This window comes from Silurus meridionalis, chromosome 24 (genome assembly GCF_014805685.1).
Source record: "Silurus meridionalis isolate SWU-2019-XX chromosome 24, ASM1480568v1, whole genome shotgun sequence".
Lineage (NCBI taxonomy): Eukaryota > Metazoa > Chordata > Actinopteri > Siluriformes > Siluridae > Silurus > Silurus meridionalis.
The window spans coordinates 7119864-7135318 of NC_060907.1; the positions used below are offsets into that span (position 1 = coordinate 7119864).

General features: G+C 35.7%; 1 protein-coding gene across 3 annotated transcripts in view; it reads left to right on the forward strand.

The window, feature by feature from the left end:
- Window positions 1-3099: 3099 nt before the first annotated feature.
- Window positions 3100-15455, forward strand: part of cd99 (CD99 molecule) — a 29191-nt gene continuing 16835 nt past the window's right edge. The window contains exons 1-3 of one of the 3 annotated variants that reach the window (XM_046837287.1): window positions 3100-3326; window positions 12701-12727; window positions 12905-12928. In XM_046837287.1, the coding sequence (XP_046693243.1) occupies window positions 3269-3326; window positions 12701-12727; window positions 12905-12928 (109 nt within the window). In that variant the 5' untranslated portion in view covers window positions 3100-3268. The remainder of the gene's footprint in view (window positions 3327-12700; window positions 12728-12904; window positions 12929-15455) is intronic. The other 2 variants (XM_046837286.1, XM_046837285.1) reach the window with 2 other exon arrangements.

The window sequence follows — 15455 nt, forward strand, 5'->3', positions numbered from 1 at the left end:
TGTGAATTCTTAAATCTAGTGTGAACATGTGGATTCTCAAATCTGGTGTGAACATGTGAATTCTCAAATCTAGTGTGAACATGTGAATTCTCAAATATGGTGTGAACATGTGAATTCTCAAATCTGGTGTGAACGTGTGGATTCTCAAATCTGGTGTGAACATGTGGATTCTCAAATCTGGTGTGAAAATGTGGATTCTCAAATCTGGTGTGAACGTGTGGATTCTCAAATCTGATGTGAAAATGTGGATTCTCAAATCTGGTGTGAACATGTGGATTCTCAAATCTGGTGTGAACGTGTGAATTCTCAAATCTAGTGTGAACATGTGGATTCTCAAATCTAGTGTGAACACGTGGATTCTTAAATCTGGTGTGAACATGTGGATTCTCAAATCTGGTGTGAACATGTGGATTCTCAAATCTGGTGTGAACATGTGGATTCTCAAATCTGGTGTGAACATGTGGATTCTCAAATCTAGTGTGTGTGTAAAGTTATTTTTTATAAAGATAGATAGATAGATAGATAGATAGATAGATAGATAGATAGATAGATAGAGAGAGAGAGAGAGAGAGAGATAGATAGATAGATAGATAGATAGATAGATAGATAGATGATAGATAGATAGATAGATAGATGCTAACTGCATTGGTTAGATACAAGCAATCTATCTATCTATCTATCTATCTATCTATCTATCTATCTATCTATCTATCTATCTATCTGTCTATCTATCTATCTATCTATCTATCTATCTATCTATCTATCTATCTATCTATCTATCTATCTATCTATCTATCTTTATAAAAATAACTTTACACACACACACACACACACACACACACACACACACACACACACACACAGAGTATTTTTTATAACTCTATAGATGTGTAGAACATTGACATGATGCACATTACGTTGTAAAAATCTCGTCTAACTACAGAAATCAGTGATCAGCGAAGGCATTGTTCAGCTGAATGAGAATAAAGAACTCATTTTAGAGTTTAAACCCTGTTTATAACTAGAAGGAGATGAGAGGAGATGAGAGGATGAGTGTGAAAAAGGGGAGAGATAAAATAAAGAGATGCATTCATGCAACATAAAAACAAGCCTTCATATGGCTTGCATTTAGACTGCACTGAAATGGTGGAAAGATCAGACAAAAAATACGCAAATAAACTTTCACATGACACACCCAACCCAGCCTGGAGCATAAAGCTGTGGAATACCATACGCCCCACAAACGCCTGAGCTCTGTTTCAATGTGAATCTCTCTCTCTCTCTCTCTCTCTCTCTCTCTCTCTCTCTCTCTCTCTGTCTATATATATATATATATATATATATATATATATATATATATATATATATATATATATATATATATATATACACACACACACACACACATGTTGTATTTCCAAAAGTATTGGGTCACCTAGTCATAAATTTGGTATGTAATTTTTTTGAGCATCCCATTTCACATTTAGTCCCAATGTGCTCTTATAACTTCCTCCACTCTTCTGGGAAGATGCTCCACTAGATTTTGGAGTGTGCTTATGGATATTTGTGTTCATCAGCCACAAGAGTATTATGAAAGGCAGGTACTGATGTAGGTGAGGAGACCTGGAGTGCAGTCAGCGTTCACATTCATCCCGAAGGTGTTCAGTAGGGATGAGATCAGAGCTCTATAGCAGGACACTCAAGATCTTCTTCTCCAAAGCATGTAAACCAGATCTTTAAGGAGCTCACTTTGTGCACAGGGGCATCGCCATGCTGGAACAGGTTTTGGTTTCCAAGTTCAAGTGAATGTTAAATTTTATTATAGTGCATCTAAAGACACAGTACAACTGAGTGCCTCCAGATTGTGGTAACAGTTTAGAAAAAAACCACATATAGCAGGAAAGGTCAGGTGTCCCAATACATTTGCCAATATAGTATATATAAAGACACACACATTTATAAACAATGTTAACATAATTAATAAAATAAAAATATATATACAATTAACAGTCTAAAGCATCTGCATCTGACTACATGACGTTTTATTAGCATTAATTAATAAATAATGTTCAGGGTGGGTAAAAAAAGCAGTGATTAAAATGGAGACGGCAAAAGCGTTTGAATAACTTTGTTTTTTAAATACTGTAAATTAGACTTTTATGAACAGTAATGGCGCAATTATCTGTTTCTCTGCAACTCGACAGCAGATTGTTCTCCAAGACTGTTTAAGATAACGTGCACGACACCAGGCGCGTTCTCGCACCAACATTTCATGAACATTGCTGATGTTTGAATTGACGCTGTTTGTGCGGCAGCTGCATTTTAGCAACAGCGCCCTCTAGGGTCACAACATACGATGGTCACAGAATCTGTTGTAACACCGATACTGGGCAGTGAATCAGCTGCTACCAGGCTGCATAGAAAACCTTCAGTTTATAAAAACTGTACATTTTATTTCTATTTTCTCTGCCTTTGGCATATTTTAAAAGATGACCATTTCCACCTACTTTCCACACTTGTTTCAGTCGCATTTCTTTTCCCTTTTCATCGATAAATTAGGATGCAACTGATTCAGCATTATGATTTGTTGACCTACATTTTTATTATATATGTGATAATTAAATAAATAATGAAATCATATAAAATGATATAACATGACCCCCTGCTGCGATCCGTGGAAAAACTGTCTTGCGTGAAACGGGTCCGCGGTCTAATAAACTTAAAGCGGACGGTCTCCAACCTTTTGCAATTTGAGACAAAAATGTTTTTAACCTTTGTGTGTGTGTGTGTGTGTGTGTGGGGGGTATATTGTAATGTGCATTAACATGCATATTACAATTATACATGATTTCATTATTCATTTAATTATGATTTTTTTATTATTAATTCCTTTTTTATTCTCTTTTTTATTATTATTGCAAATATAACTCACTATAATGCAGAATCATTGCGTGCTGAATTTATCTAAAAAAAATTGCGACTGAAACAAAGTGCCGGAAATTTGAAATTTTTTATTGTAATTGCATTTTGAAACGTTTTTGACACTGATGGCCTTCCACATGTTCCCTGCCCCAGTTCAGAGGTCTAAACCGCTCGAGACTGCAAGGCGGAGTGTGGGGTAGATTTACTCGTTTCTCCTGCAGGGTGGATCGTTTTTGACTTGACACACCCATTTCAAATAGATTAACTCTTTGTGCATGGGCACACGAGTCAAGCACAACTCCAGAGATCCAACAGCCAGATATAAACAACATAAGCGGAAAAGAAAATGACTTTCTATATGTGGATTTTACTTTTTGGTGCGCTCGTGATAACCAAAGCCCAGGGTAGGTGATGTTTTCCCACATCTGGAAAGGGATGTGTTTGCATTTGAGTTATGCATGTTTGTTCTCCACTTTTTTTTTCCTCTTTGAAGTATCTCTTGTAAAGCTACTTGATGTTTTTTCCAGGTTCAAACTTTCACACACATGTAACAAACAATGTTGCAACACAAGGTCTATTTATACTGACTGCCATGCAGAATGCTCGCGCACATAATGTACTTTTCACATGAGTGTAATCGGTCTCTACGGCAAAGTGCAAAAGTTTGTGCACCCTTGCTACACATAGTTCTGCCGACAAAACTTCAAATGCAAAGTTTCACACAAGTTTATTAATCACAATGTGTACAATTATTTCAATGTTGGTTGTGTGGCCTTTTAATGCAATGAATTAGAGACATTGTGACAATGTTGTTTTATACTGTAGGCTGCATTTAGAGAACAAATAACAGAAAAACAGGTATTTATATTTATATATAGTTTGGTATTATTTGTTATGTTTGTCTTTAGTGTATATAATGGTTAAGGTTAAGCAAAGCAAGCACATTACATGTACATTAAAGTTCTATAAAGAAAAAAGTGATTAAGTTTATTATTAAGGTGTATTTAGGGCTGAGTAGAAACTTGTAGACGTGCCATGTTTGGAAAACCTCAAGCATGCTCCTTCAGTGAGTCACTTGAGTTACTGAGAAGAACATGTAGGTTTGGGAATAGCATGGAAAAAAGGCAGCAGTTTCATTTCAGGACATTCTGCAAGAGAATTTAATTTAATTTAATTTAATTTAATTTTTTGCATGGGCATTAATTGTACAATTAACAAAACACGTTCTCGCTAAACAATACAATATTCTGACTCAGACTCAGTGCTTTTATGCCCCTTTTGTTCCTCTTTTGTGTAAAAAAATATATAAAATAAATACATAAAAAAAGAGGAAAAAAAAGTTACAAAAAATGTGCAATTTTCTTTTTCTATTTTACAATTTTTTTCCTCTTTTTTTTTGACTAAAATGCAATAATCTGGGAAGTCTTATTTCCATTTGCAATGTGAATAACGCTGTGCTTAATGGGCATTAATTGTACAATGAACAAAACACCTTCTCGTTTAAACAATACAATATTCTGTAGCGTGCAGCTACGGAATTAGTCATAATGATATCTGTTTTATGATGTAATTACATTGCAATATATTTGATTAGACTCAGTGCTTTTATGCCCCATTTTTTCCTCTTTCGTAAAAATAAAAAAAAAGGAACTGTCTAATTAAAAAATAAAAATAAATAAATGAAAAAGAGGAAAAAAATTTTACAAAAAAATTTGTGCAAACGATTTTGTTCCTAACACAAATTGGTACAATTTTTTTTTCCTCTTTTTTTTTCTTTCTTTTTTTTGACTAAAATGCAATAATCTAGGAAGTCGGTTATTATTAATGCGTGTGCTTACTGTACCATCCCACTCCCATTTTTGGCTTGAAGGCATGTGATCTGATGTGCGCTTCTGTCTTTGTAGCACATCCACCTCAGGATTTAAGATGTGCATTCTGAGATGCTTTTCTGCCCATCACGGTTGAGTAATTATTTGAGTTATTTCTTCTCAGCTACAACTAGTCTGGCCATTCTCTTCTGATTTGTCACTTAAAAAAAGTCTTGACACGTTTGTGTGTGAATATCAAAGAAGATTAGCAGTTTCAACACTCAAACCACATAATAGACAGATTGGAAGATTACAGGTGTACAGGTGATCCTTTCAGGATGGTTGATGAGTAAATATGACTTATTGTGAGATAATATTTTTTGCTATGTTGCTCGTCTCTCTTTTTTTTTTTTTTTTTATTAGTTTTACACCAGGGGTTGTTTATCTCTGTGGCACTCCTTATTCTTTGATAAGGCACATTAAATATAAATGGATTAAGACACAGAAAGTTTAAGGGTCAGTAGAGACAGGAATGGTATCATCGTGTTCGCTGCAATAAACAACCATTAGGAAAAAAACCCACAAAAACAGTGCGTATTGTATTTTTCCTCTGGCTTCATTTTAGGTATGAAATCTTTAAAATCAAAAAGAAAAAAGGGGAAAATACATTAAATATGCATTTAGATTTGATAGATGCTACAGAAGAAAAATGAAAAAAAAAAAAATCCAATTTTATTATATTCTCTATTGTGTTTCCTATGTACCGTATTTTTCGGACTATAATTTCCGAACGGAAACGAAAAAACGCACCTCGTCTGTGTTTTGCGCTGCACGGTTCAAAAGAAAAAAGTTTTTTTTAAACGCACAACGATGCCAAAAGATAAACTCCCGAGAGGAATAGTTGTGAAAGGAAGTAGGAAGACAGTGAACAATGACTTACTTGGTAGGCTACTGTTTAGATACAAGCCGCTGTAGCGCGTTGAGTCTGGGTGAAGGGATAGCTCACTAACTCCAGTTACAACAGAAATCATATAAGCACAGACAGGTTTCCAAAACTCATGCTTTTTTATTTTTCTTGGCAACAGCATTACAGGTTAGTCAAAGAAACTTAGAAATGAGCATCAGAAAATAATAAGGACATATTCCTCGGTCTAGCACACATGCAGTAATACTGGAAAAATGCAGTGGCAGGCTATTCCCAAAATACCGCTATGCTCCTAAAGGAAGGGCAACATATTTCACCTGTTACACCGTGTGTAACGTGTCTTTCGTTAAAGCCTGTGTAAAGTACATTAGTGTAGACACTACACTAATGCGGCTTATAGACAGGTGCGGCTTATTGATGTTAAAAATTAAAATATTTGTCAAATTCAGCGGCTTATATATGGGTGCGCTTTATAGCCCGGAAATTACTGTATAAAAACTACAAGCACATATTAAATTATTCACTGGAATCGCAGTACATCCTCTCATTTATATCACAGCATCGCAACACATAAAAACAAATTGAAGTCAAGAGCTTCAGATATCCTTCATTTCAGACTCTCAAATCACATCTCAGCAACTTCGACTGTGGCATGTTTGTTGGTAACAGATTCCGTGTTTTAGAAACCGCCAGTTTGGGATTTTACCACATATGATGTTTAGAAAGAACATAAAGTCTACAGTCAATAACCACATGTAGAAATGCATCTCAGATCTCACAGCACACAACTGCAGCAGATCACATGAGGGTTGTATTTCTGTCAGCTGAGAACAGGACCAAGTATGAGGTTACTTTTTATTCTAATTGTTTTCGTATAAAACCATCCACTGTCATTCCCGTCCAATCAGAAGCAGGCACATTTGAGAGACAAAAAATTGATTTTGGCCTTTTTGTAACCACCTATTATCATCCAAATCACCAACGACTCATCCAAAGCTTCTAATTTAAGGTCCAGCTGCTCATGATCCACCTATGCTTTAGTTGTCATACTTGTTTATAACATAGATATTTTTAGCCACGTGCCTCAGCTAAATAGTGTACACTATGTAGCAGGCTGCAGACAGTAATTTGTGTTTTCAGCATCTGATCGAGGTAAAAGTAATTAAATATTTTATATTTATTTAATTTATATTATTATAAAATTCATACCAGTGATCAGTGCATGACTACACATTGTTACAGGCAACATATTAGTAGAGTACAGTATTATTGTGTTATGCAGAATGTATTGGAAAACTGCAAACCTCATTAGGCCGTGCAAACTTGTTCACAGACCTTGTAGCTCACGACTCATAGGAACGAAGGGCTGATAAACATCTACACCTACCAGCTGTGTCTGATATACGACATTATCATGTGTTGGCTTTTAGAACTGAAACGATTCCTCAAGTAACTCGAGTAATTCGAATACAAAAAAGGTTTAGTCCATTTAACTACACAATGAGCACTGTGTTTCCCCATGGACCGTTATTGCTGACATAGTATCTGCTAAACTCTGGAGCGCTCTGGACAGATAACACAGAAGCCGAATGAAAAATAGATGAACAGGGAGAAGGGCGAGGAGAAGATTCAGGCCAAAGAAAATGACAGAAAGTTACCAAATGTTGGGATAATTTTAAACTTTAACATTAAAAAAAACACAGTACAGTTTTCATTTGTTTTTAAAGTTTTTAGAATTAAAATAATATTTAATAACATTTATTTTTTGATGTAATATGGCAATTAAATGGGTTCATATATATATTCTTGTATACAATTTTAGCAATAAAAGGTTTTTAATTTTTCTAAAAGGAAAAGTTCTTAATTTTAAGAGACACGTAATTTTTTTCTCTTGTATATTTAGTATTGTTTTTAGTAAAGAAAAAGTATTTCTTATCTGATGGAATAATCGGTAGAATACTCGATTACTAAAATAATCGATAGCTGCAGCCATACTGGTTTTCAATGTGGATTTGCGATCGACTTCAAACTTGAAATGCGTTACCCAGCAGAGCTCTACAAGTATATTGAGAAAAACATGTTTAATGGATTGAAGGCAAAATACATTATTAGTGTGTATAATCCTGTTTGCTTTTTTTGCGATATTAAGAAAACAGACATATAGCCTGTATAGGGGTTTTAGAGGTTCGACTAATCGTATGAATTGATTGTAAACCATTCTAGTGAAGCACATTTCCATTTAAGTCAAGACAGGAAGCTTTTATGGTCATTTCAACCATATATAGCTGACGCAGTACACAGTAAAATTAAAAAATGTTCCTCCTGAACCCTGGTGCGACATACAAGCACCATTTTGGGTCCGGAGCTGCAGCTGCAAGCTACTGCCACGCTGCCATCTTGGATCCAAGATCCATTCAGATGTAAAGGGGGAAAAGATTTCCAAGACAAAATGTGCAAATAACTGTATAGGCAATTAATTTTATTAATCTAGTCAGAAATTTAGCATTTTAAATTGCAGTGTCATTATTTTACCATCTGCCTCATTGTTTTTTCTAAAGCCCCAATTATAGCTGATATCCTCACAGCCGTGACTATTTAATGTATTCATTTATTCGTTTATTTTATGCAGTATATGTTGTATATACTAAAAGTCTTCAATATGTTGGATAAATGTAATCACTTACAGTGCGTACAATTAAATAAAATTAGTAGTATAATAGTATAATTATATAGTATAATAGTAGTATGTTAAAACTAAATACTAGCTTTACTTTGTTTCTTTAAAGGCACATGAAGACAGTGATATTACCACAGATAGAATTTGAGCCTGAGCCCTTAAATCTAACATCAAGCTATAGTTCAAATATTAAGTCATATTTAACCAAAATAAGGTCTAAAAGTAAGTGGTACAGAGTGTTCCTTATTTAGCTTTTTTGCTGACTCTGAGCCGTGCACTTCCTTTGATGCCGTGACAGTAACGTGCCCACGAGCAAAAAAAAAAAACGCACTCAAACACATGCATGTGTGGCTTTCATTTCAATAAAATTGCATGAGTCAAATTTTCCCCTTTTTTAATCTCGTGGCTGCCTGTTTTTTTTAAGTAATCATAGCAACCGATTTTTTTACAAACATGTCACAAGACTAGATCGTTTAGATAATTTCGACATGCATGTTCTCAGAATCTGCCATTGTTACCGATATACAGTATAGATCACTTTATTCATCCCAGATACATATACAGATATCCGGGTACAGGTTTTTAGACATGATTTAAAGACTGCTAGAGACTCTGCTGTCACAACATAAAGTGGAAGATCATTTGCCCATAGTGCCAGAACAGAGAAGATTCTGGAAACAGTTCTTCCTTGTACCCGGAAGGAGATCACAATTTATTAATTTTGACAAAACGTGTTTATCCAGAGTGAATTACATGTGACTCTGTAGAAGAAATACTGTCACTAATGATACATGCTTGCAGTTGTGAGCCTCATATGAAAATGAGCTGAAAAACAAAATACACAGTTGCTACCACTTTCCTAGCATTTAAATTAGCATTAGCATTCCTGGTTTTACATTCACAGAGTTCCTCTGTGTACTTTGAGCTAAAAAACATGTAATTGCAGTCAAACGTTCAATATAACGTAAGAAAAACTCAGACTCAATGGGATACAACTAAACAATGCTAAAACCTAGCTTGGCTTAATGCTAGCTGACTTTCATGCTTAGCATTGTTGAGTTACAATTCAAATGTTCTCAAGTTCCTCTTGCTATTTGGCAGATCGAGCCTCACCCTGATCTTAAAAGAAACATTCTTTAGTTTTAGTATGAGTCAACATTAATCACCGTGGGGTACAAATGAACAATAACAACCAAAAACATCACCATGGCAACCTGTTTATATGGAATACACACGGCGTGTCGGTTTAAGGTTTCTTCCATGACTCATTCAGACATGCTACACCACTGATGTTAAAAATATCAGGCGTGGTCATAAATGCAAAGGCCCCATCCAATGTGATTTAGATATTTTTGAAAGTCAAGTCAAGGTTTTAAACATTTCAAGGCAATTTCCTTTATTGTGGACATTATGTGCAGGGAAGTGGAAGTGGAGCTTGTCCGAAAGAGCACAAGTGACATTTGTGGTGCAGGGCGTGTTCATTATGAGGTTGTAGTAAAATGCTGATTCAAATTGTTTCTTACGTTTCCTTCACTGGAAGTATTCCCAGTGTTTTGCTGTTTTGCAAGGTTCTTTTCACTCATTTTGAGTCCTGGAAAAAGCAAGGAAGGAGTATTTAGTATTTTATGCATGTGTTTGTTATATAAAATCAGATTTCCAAACCTTTTTTTCCCCCCTCTTAAATACAATTAATGACCTTTAGAACTGGAACATAATGTTTCAATGGAACATAGAAAGTCAGGAAAGATCTCCAAAAGTCTCCAACAGGTCTGAATTTAATTCAAGGGCAATTATACGATTATACGTTGTATAAGGTTAATCTGTTAATTTAAGTAGTGCAGCCTGGTGCCAAGGATGTGGTTTTAACTTCCTTTTGTGTATACTTATAATATGTGACCTGCCTTGCATATCCTGGTCTATCAAGAATGGTACACTGCTCAGTGGTTCAGTCATACCCAGGTGGTCTAAAATGGTAAATAAAACAGAAAATAGGCCTTGGTTTACTTTAGTTATAGATGAGATGCTAATATTGTGTCATCTGTTTTATCATATAGTGTAAAGATTGAAAAAAGGGGCTTATTTTATATTTAGCTACAGATCGAAATATCTTTGCTATGTCATGTGTGTATAATGAGTCTGTAGATTGATAAAAACAAGGCTTATATTTTTTATGTATAAGTTAACGTTATTACTGGGTCATGTGTCTGTCATGGGATTTTAAGATTGTTAAACATACATATTATATTTTAGCAATAGATAATGATGGGATGGTATATAAATAATATATTATTTATACTGTTGGATTCTCATTCTAAGCATGGGTAAATATTAAAAACACAATTTGGACATATTCATATGCCAAATACACTCCTTCTTGGTTCATATCTTCTTCTTCTTTCGGCTGCTCCCATTAGGGGTCGTCACAGCAGATCATCCGTCTTCATACCCCCCTGTCCTCTACATCTGCCTCTTTCAACCCAACTACCTGCATGTTTTCCCTCACCACATCCATAAACCTTCTCCTTAGTCTTCCTCTTTTCCTCCTTCCTAGTGGCTCTATCCTCAGCATTCTCCTACCGATATACCCCATGTTCCTCCTCTGCACATGTCCAAACCATCTCAATCCAGCCTCTAACTTTGTCCCCAAAACATCCTACATTCGCTGTCCCTCTAATAAACTTTTTTTCATCCTCGTTACTGCTTCTTGGTTAATATAATCATTGGAAAGTTATTTTATTGAGTGTGGCTCTTAATGACACCATGAAGGCCGAAATACCTTGTATAAGCACTTTTCCCAAAAGATCAAACACACAGCAACCAGAGCAAGAGCCACGCCCATCACCGTCCTTCATTAGTTAATGGAAGTGTGTTTTTGGATGTGAGGGAGAGAGAACTTCGTTCAATACTCAATACTTACCATATAGACATGTCCTGCTGTAGTCGTCTTTGCTTCTGTTGTGATAGAAGTTGATTTTCAGACTCTGGATCCGATTCTGAGTTACATATACAGTATGTACGGCTGGATCTAATTGTTAGACAGACCTAATTTAAAGATTTTGATCCTGTTTTATTTATAGCGATGTCACAGCTTGTAACTCGATCAGTCAACCATAGAGTCTGATTCAATGAACAGGTTTGCTTTGCTTATGAATATATGATTATTGTGTAATGTCTGTCAAAGAAAGTGCAGAGTGAATAAAGAAGCAGTGTGAAGATTGATAAAAGTGGCCTTTCTTTACTTTAGCTACAGATTTAAACGTCATTATTGTGTCATGTTTCAGTCATAGTGTGTGCAGGTTGACGAAACAAGCAGGTCTGTAGTTATTGTGTTGTATGTCTGTTAGGGTGTGGTCCGATTTATTAAAAAACTTTATTTATTTTAAAGATTAAAATCATCTTGTGCCAAGTGTCTGTCATGAACTGCTTAGAACTGTTTTATTTTGCCTATAGAAATAAATGTCATTGTTAACTTAAAAAAAAATTGAAGCTGATGCATTGTTTATAGAAGAGAATACTGGTTGTATAAAATATTACATTAATGTGTCAGCTTTTGAGTGTGGAGGTTGTTAAAAATAGACTTTACTTTCGTTATAGCACTTCATTAGTATGGCATTATTATTCCATGTGTCTGTCACAGTGTGAACCCAGCGTTAGCTATAGTGGGTCGTTATTGTGATAGTAATGAAAAAGAGAATTGGTTTTCTGTAGCTAGACAAAAACCCTGAAAAAAGGTACATTCATACAGTGCCAAGATTAAAGATTATGGCCATTAACATGATATAAAAGGTTGATATGAATAAAGATACAACTATTAGTACTGTTAGAACTAGTTTTATCTTTTTTTTTTCCTCAGTAAAAATTTACCTGTAACTGCATGAACTGCAGAAGTAAAACAAACATCAATGAGAACCAGTACAAATTAACACGTTTTATTTTTTTCACAATTAAAGAACACTCACATTCGCAAAACATTTGTTGGAATGCAGTGTAAGATGTTTACCCACCTTCTCCCTTTAACTTTATTAAGGCAGATATATTTTAGACTTTCAGTTCAGCTTGTCTGGTTTTGGTTTAGTCGGCTTACCTGATTAATATATCTGATGGAAAATAAAGGTGTAGTTTGTGTACACAGCATTTCTCTGTTTCCACTTGAAAACCCTAGAGGTTTAGTAACATAGTCATTTGCTGAATGTGTGTACAAATTCAATTTATATGCTAATTAAACAATGATTCACTTTCCATAGTGGTTTGAAGTTGATAATAGTTTTGATAATAATTGTCATGTTTGAACAGGGTCTAGGAAATAGTTTGTATGTAATTCTAATATCTCAATATTAATAACTGTTTTTTTCCCCCCTTCTATTGCAGATTTTAATCTTGGTGATGCCTTACTAGGTAAGTTAACACACATTTGTGAACTTGGAACATGTTTTAAATTTCAGTTGAACCTTCTAATAATTGGTTAATTTTATAAACATTTAGAAGAATGTGTTGTTGTTTTTTTTCACCTGTTTCCAATATTAAAAAACAAATTTGTATCATTCTTATTAATTATAATGCTCTGATTTTAAGATGATGAACCTACAGCTAAACCAGGTAAAGTCCCTATATATTTATTTCTTTACACTGTTTTTGTTACGTTGTTGACATTACAACGTTACACGTGTTTTGTAGTCTTAAAAAAATCTCCAAAGTTTGATATCCTGAAAGCTGTATAATTCAATATTTTAACCTTTCAAGGGTTATGAGAGTTTGAAGATTTAATAGATGTACACTATATTGCCAAATGTATTGGGACACCTGCCCTTTCCTGCTATATGTGCTTTTTTTTCCAAACTGGAGGCACTCAATTGTACAGGACGTCTTTAGATGCACTATAATAGAATTTAGCATTCACTTGAACTTAGAAACCCCAAACCTGTTCCAGCATGGCAATGTCCCTGTGCACAAAATGAGGTCCATGAAGATCTGGTTTACATGCTTTGGAGAGGAAGATCTTGAGTCTCCTTCTATAGAGCTCTGATGAATTGGAACGCTGACTGCACAACAGGCTTCCTCACCTACATCAGTTCCTGCCTTTCATAATACCCTTGTGGCTGATGAACATAAATATCCATAAGCCCACTCCAAAATCTAGTGGAACATCTTTCCAGAAGAGTGGAGGGAATTATAAGAGCAAATTGGGACTAAATGTGGAATAAGATGCTCAAAAATCACATACCAAACTTATGACCGGGTGACCCAATACGTTTGGCAATATAGTGTATGCAAAAATTATCGGGACACCTGACTTTTTTTAGCCATTTGTGGTTCTTCCCCAAACTGTTACCACAAAGTTGGAGGCAAGTTGTATAGGATGTCTTTGGATGCAATAGCATAAAATGTTCCTTTCACTTGAGCTAGGAGGCCCAAACCTGTTCCAGCTTGACAATACCCCTGTGCACAAAGCAAACTTAATAAAGATATACTTTATATGGGTTGATCATGGGAAGATCTTGAGCAGAGCTCTAGCTTCAACCCTAGTGATCACCTTTAGGATGAATGTGAATGCTGAATGCGCCCCAGGCTTCTTCACTTGACCTATAGCAGTACCTGACTTTACTAATACTCTTGTGGATGAATCTCTTAGAGCGTCTTCCCAGAAGAGTGGGGATTATTATAACGGCAAATTGAAACTAAATATGGAATGAGATTCTCAAATGTGCTTTTTTGAGACTCTCATTCTATATTTAGTTCAAAGAAATATATTAAAATATTATGTGATGAATCTATATAATATATGAGTTTCACATTTTGTGTTCAATTACTAAAATAAATCAACTATATATGAAATTCAAATTTTTGGAAATGCACCTGTATGTATCTATGTATGTGTTTGTGTATATACAGTGAGGAAAATAAGTATTTGAACACCCTGCTCTTTTGCAAATTCTCCCACTTAGAAATCATGGAGGGGTCTGAAATTGTCATCGTAGGTGCATGTCCACTGTGAGAGACATAATCTAAAAAAAAAATCCAGAAACCACAATATGATTTTTAAACTATTTATTTGTATGATACAGCTGCAAATAAGTATTTGAACACCTGTCTATCAGCTAGAATTCTGACCCTCAAAAACCTGTTAGTCTGCCTTTAAAATGTCCACCTCCACTACATTTATTATCCTAAATTAGATGCACCTGTTTGAGGTCGTTAGCTGCATAAAGACATCCGTCCACCCCATACAATCAGTAAGAATCCAACTACTAACATGGCCAAGACCAAAGAGATGTCTAAAGACACTAGAGACAAAATTGTACACCTCCACAAGGCTGGAAAGGGCTACAGGGAAATTGCCAAGCAGCTTGGTGAAAAAAGGTCCACTGTTGGAGCAATCATTAGAAAATGGAAGAAGCTAAACATGACTGTCAATCTCCCTCGGACTGGGGCTCCATGCAAGATCTCACCTCGTGGGGTCTCAATGATCCTAAGAAAGGTGAGAAATCAGCCCAGAACGACACCGGAGGAGCTGGTCAATGACCTGAAAAGAGCTGGGACCACTGTTTCCAAGGTTACTGTTGGTAATACTCTAAGACGTCATGGTTTAAAATCATGCATGGCACGAAAGGTTCCCCTGCTTAAACCAGCACATGTCCAGGCACATCTTAAGTTTGCCAATGACCATTTGGATGATCCAGAGGAGTCATGGGAGAAAGTCATGTGGTCAGATGAGACCAAAATAGAACTTTTGGGTCATAATTCCACTAAACGTGTTTGGAGGAAGAAGAATGATGAGTACCATCCCAAGAACACCATCCCTTCTGTGAAGCATGGAAGTGGTAGCATCATGCTTTGGGGGTGTTTTTCTGCACATGGGACAGGGCGACTGCACTGTATTAAGGAGAGGATGACCGGGGCCATGTATTGCGAGATTTTGGGGAACAACCTCCTTCCCTCAGTTAGAGCATTGAAGATGGGTCGAGGCTGGGTCTTCCAACATGACAATGACCCGAAGCACACAGCCAGGATAACCAAGGAGTGGCTCTGTAAGAAGCATATCAAGGTTCTGGCGTGGCCTAGCCAGTCTCCAGACCTAAACCCAATAGAGAATCTTTGGAAGGAGCTCAAACTCTGTGTTTCTCAG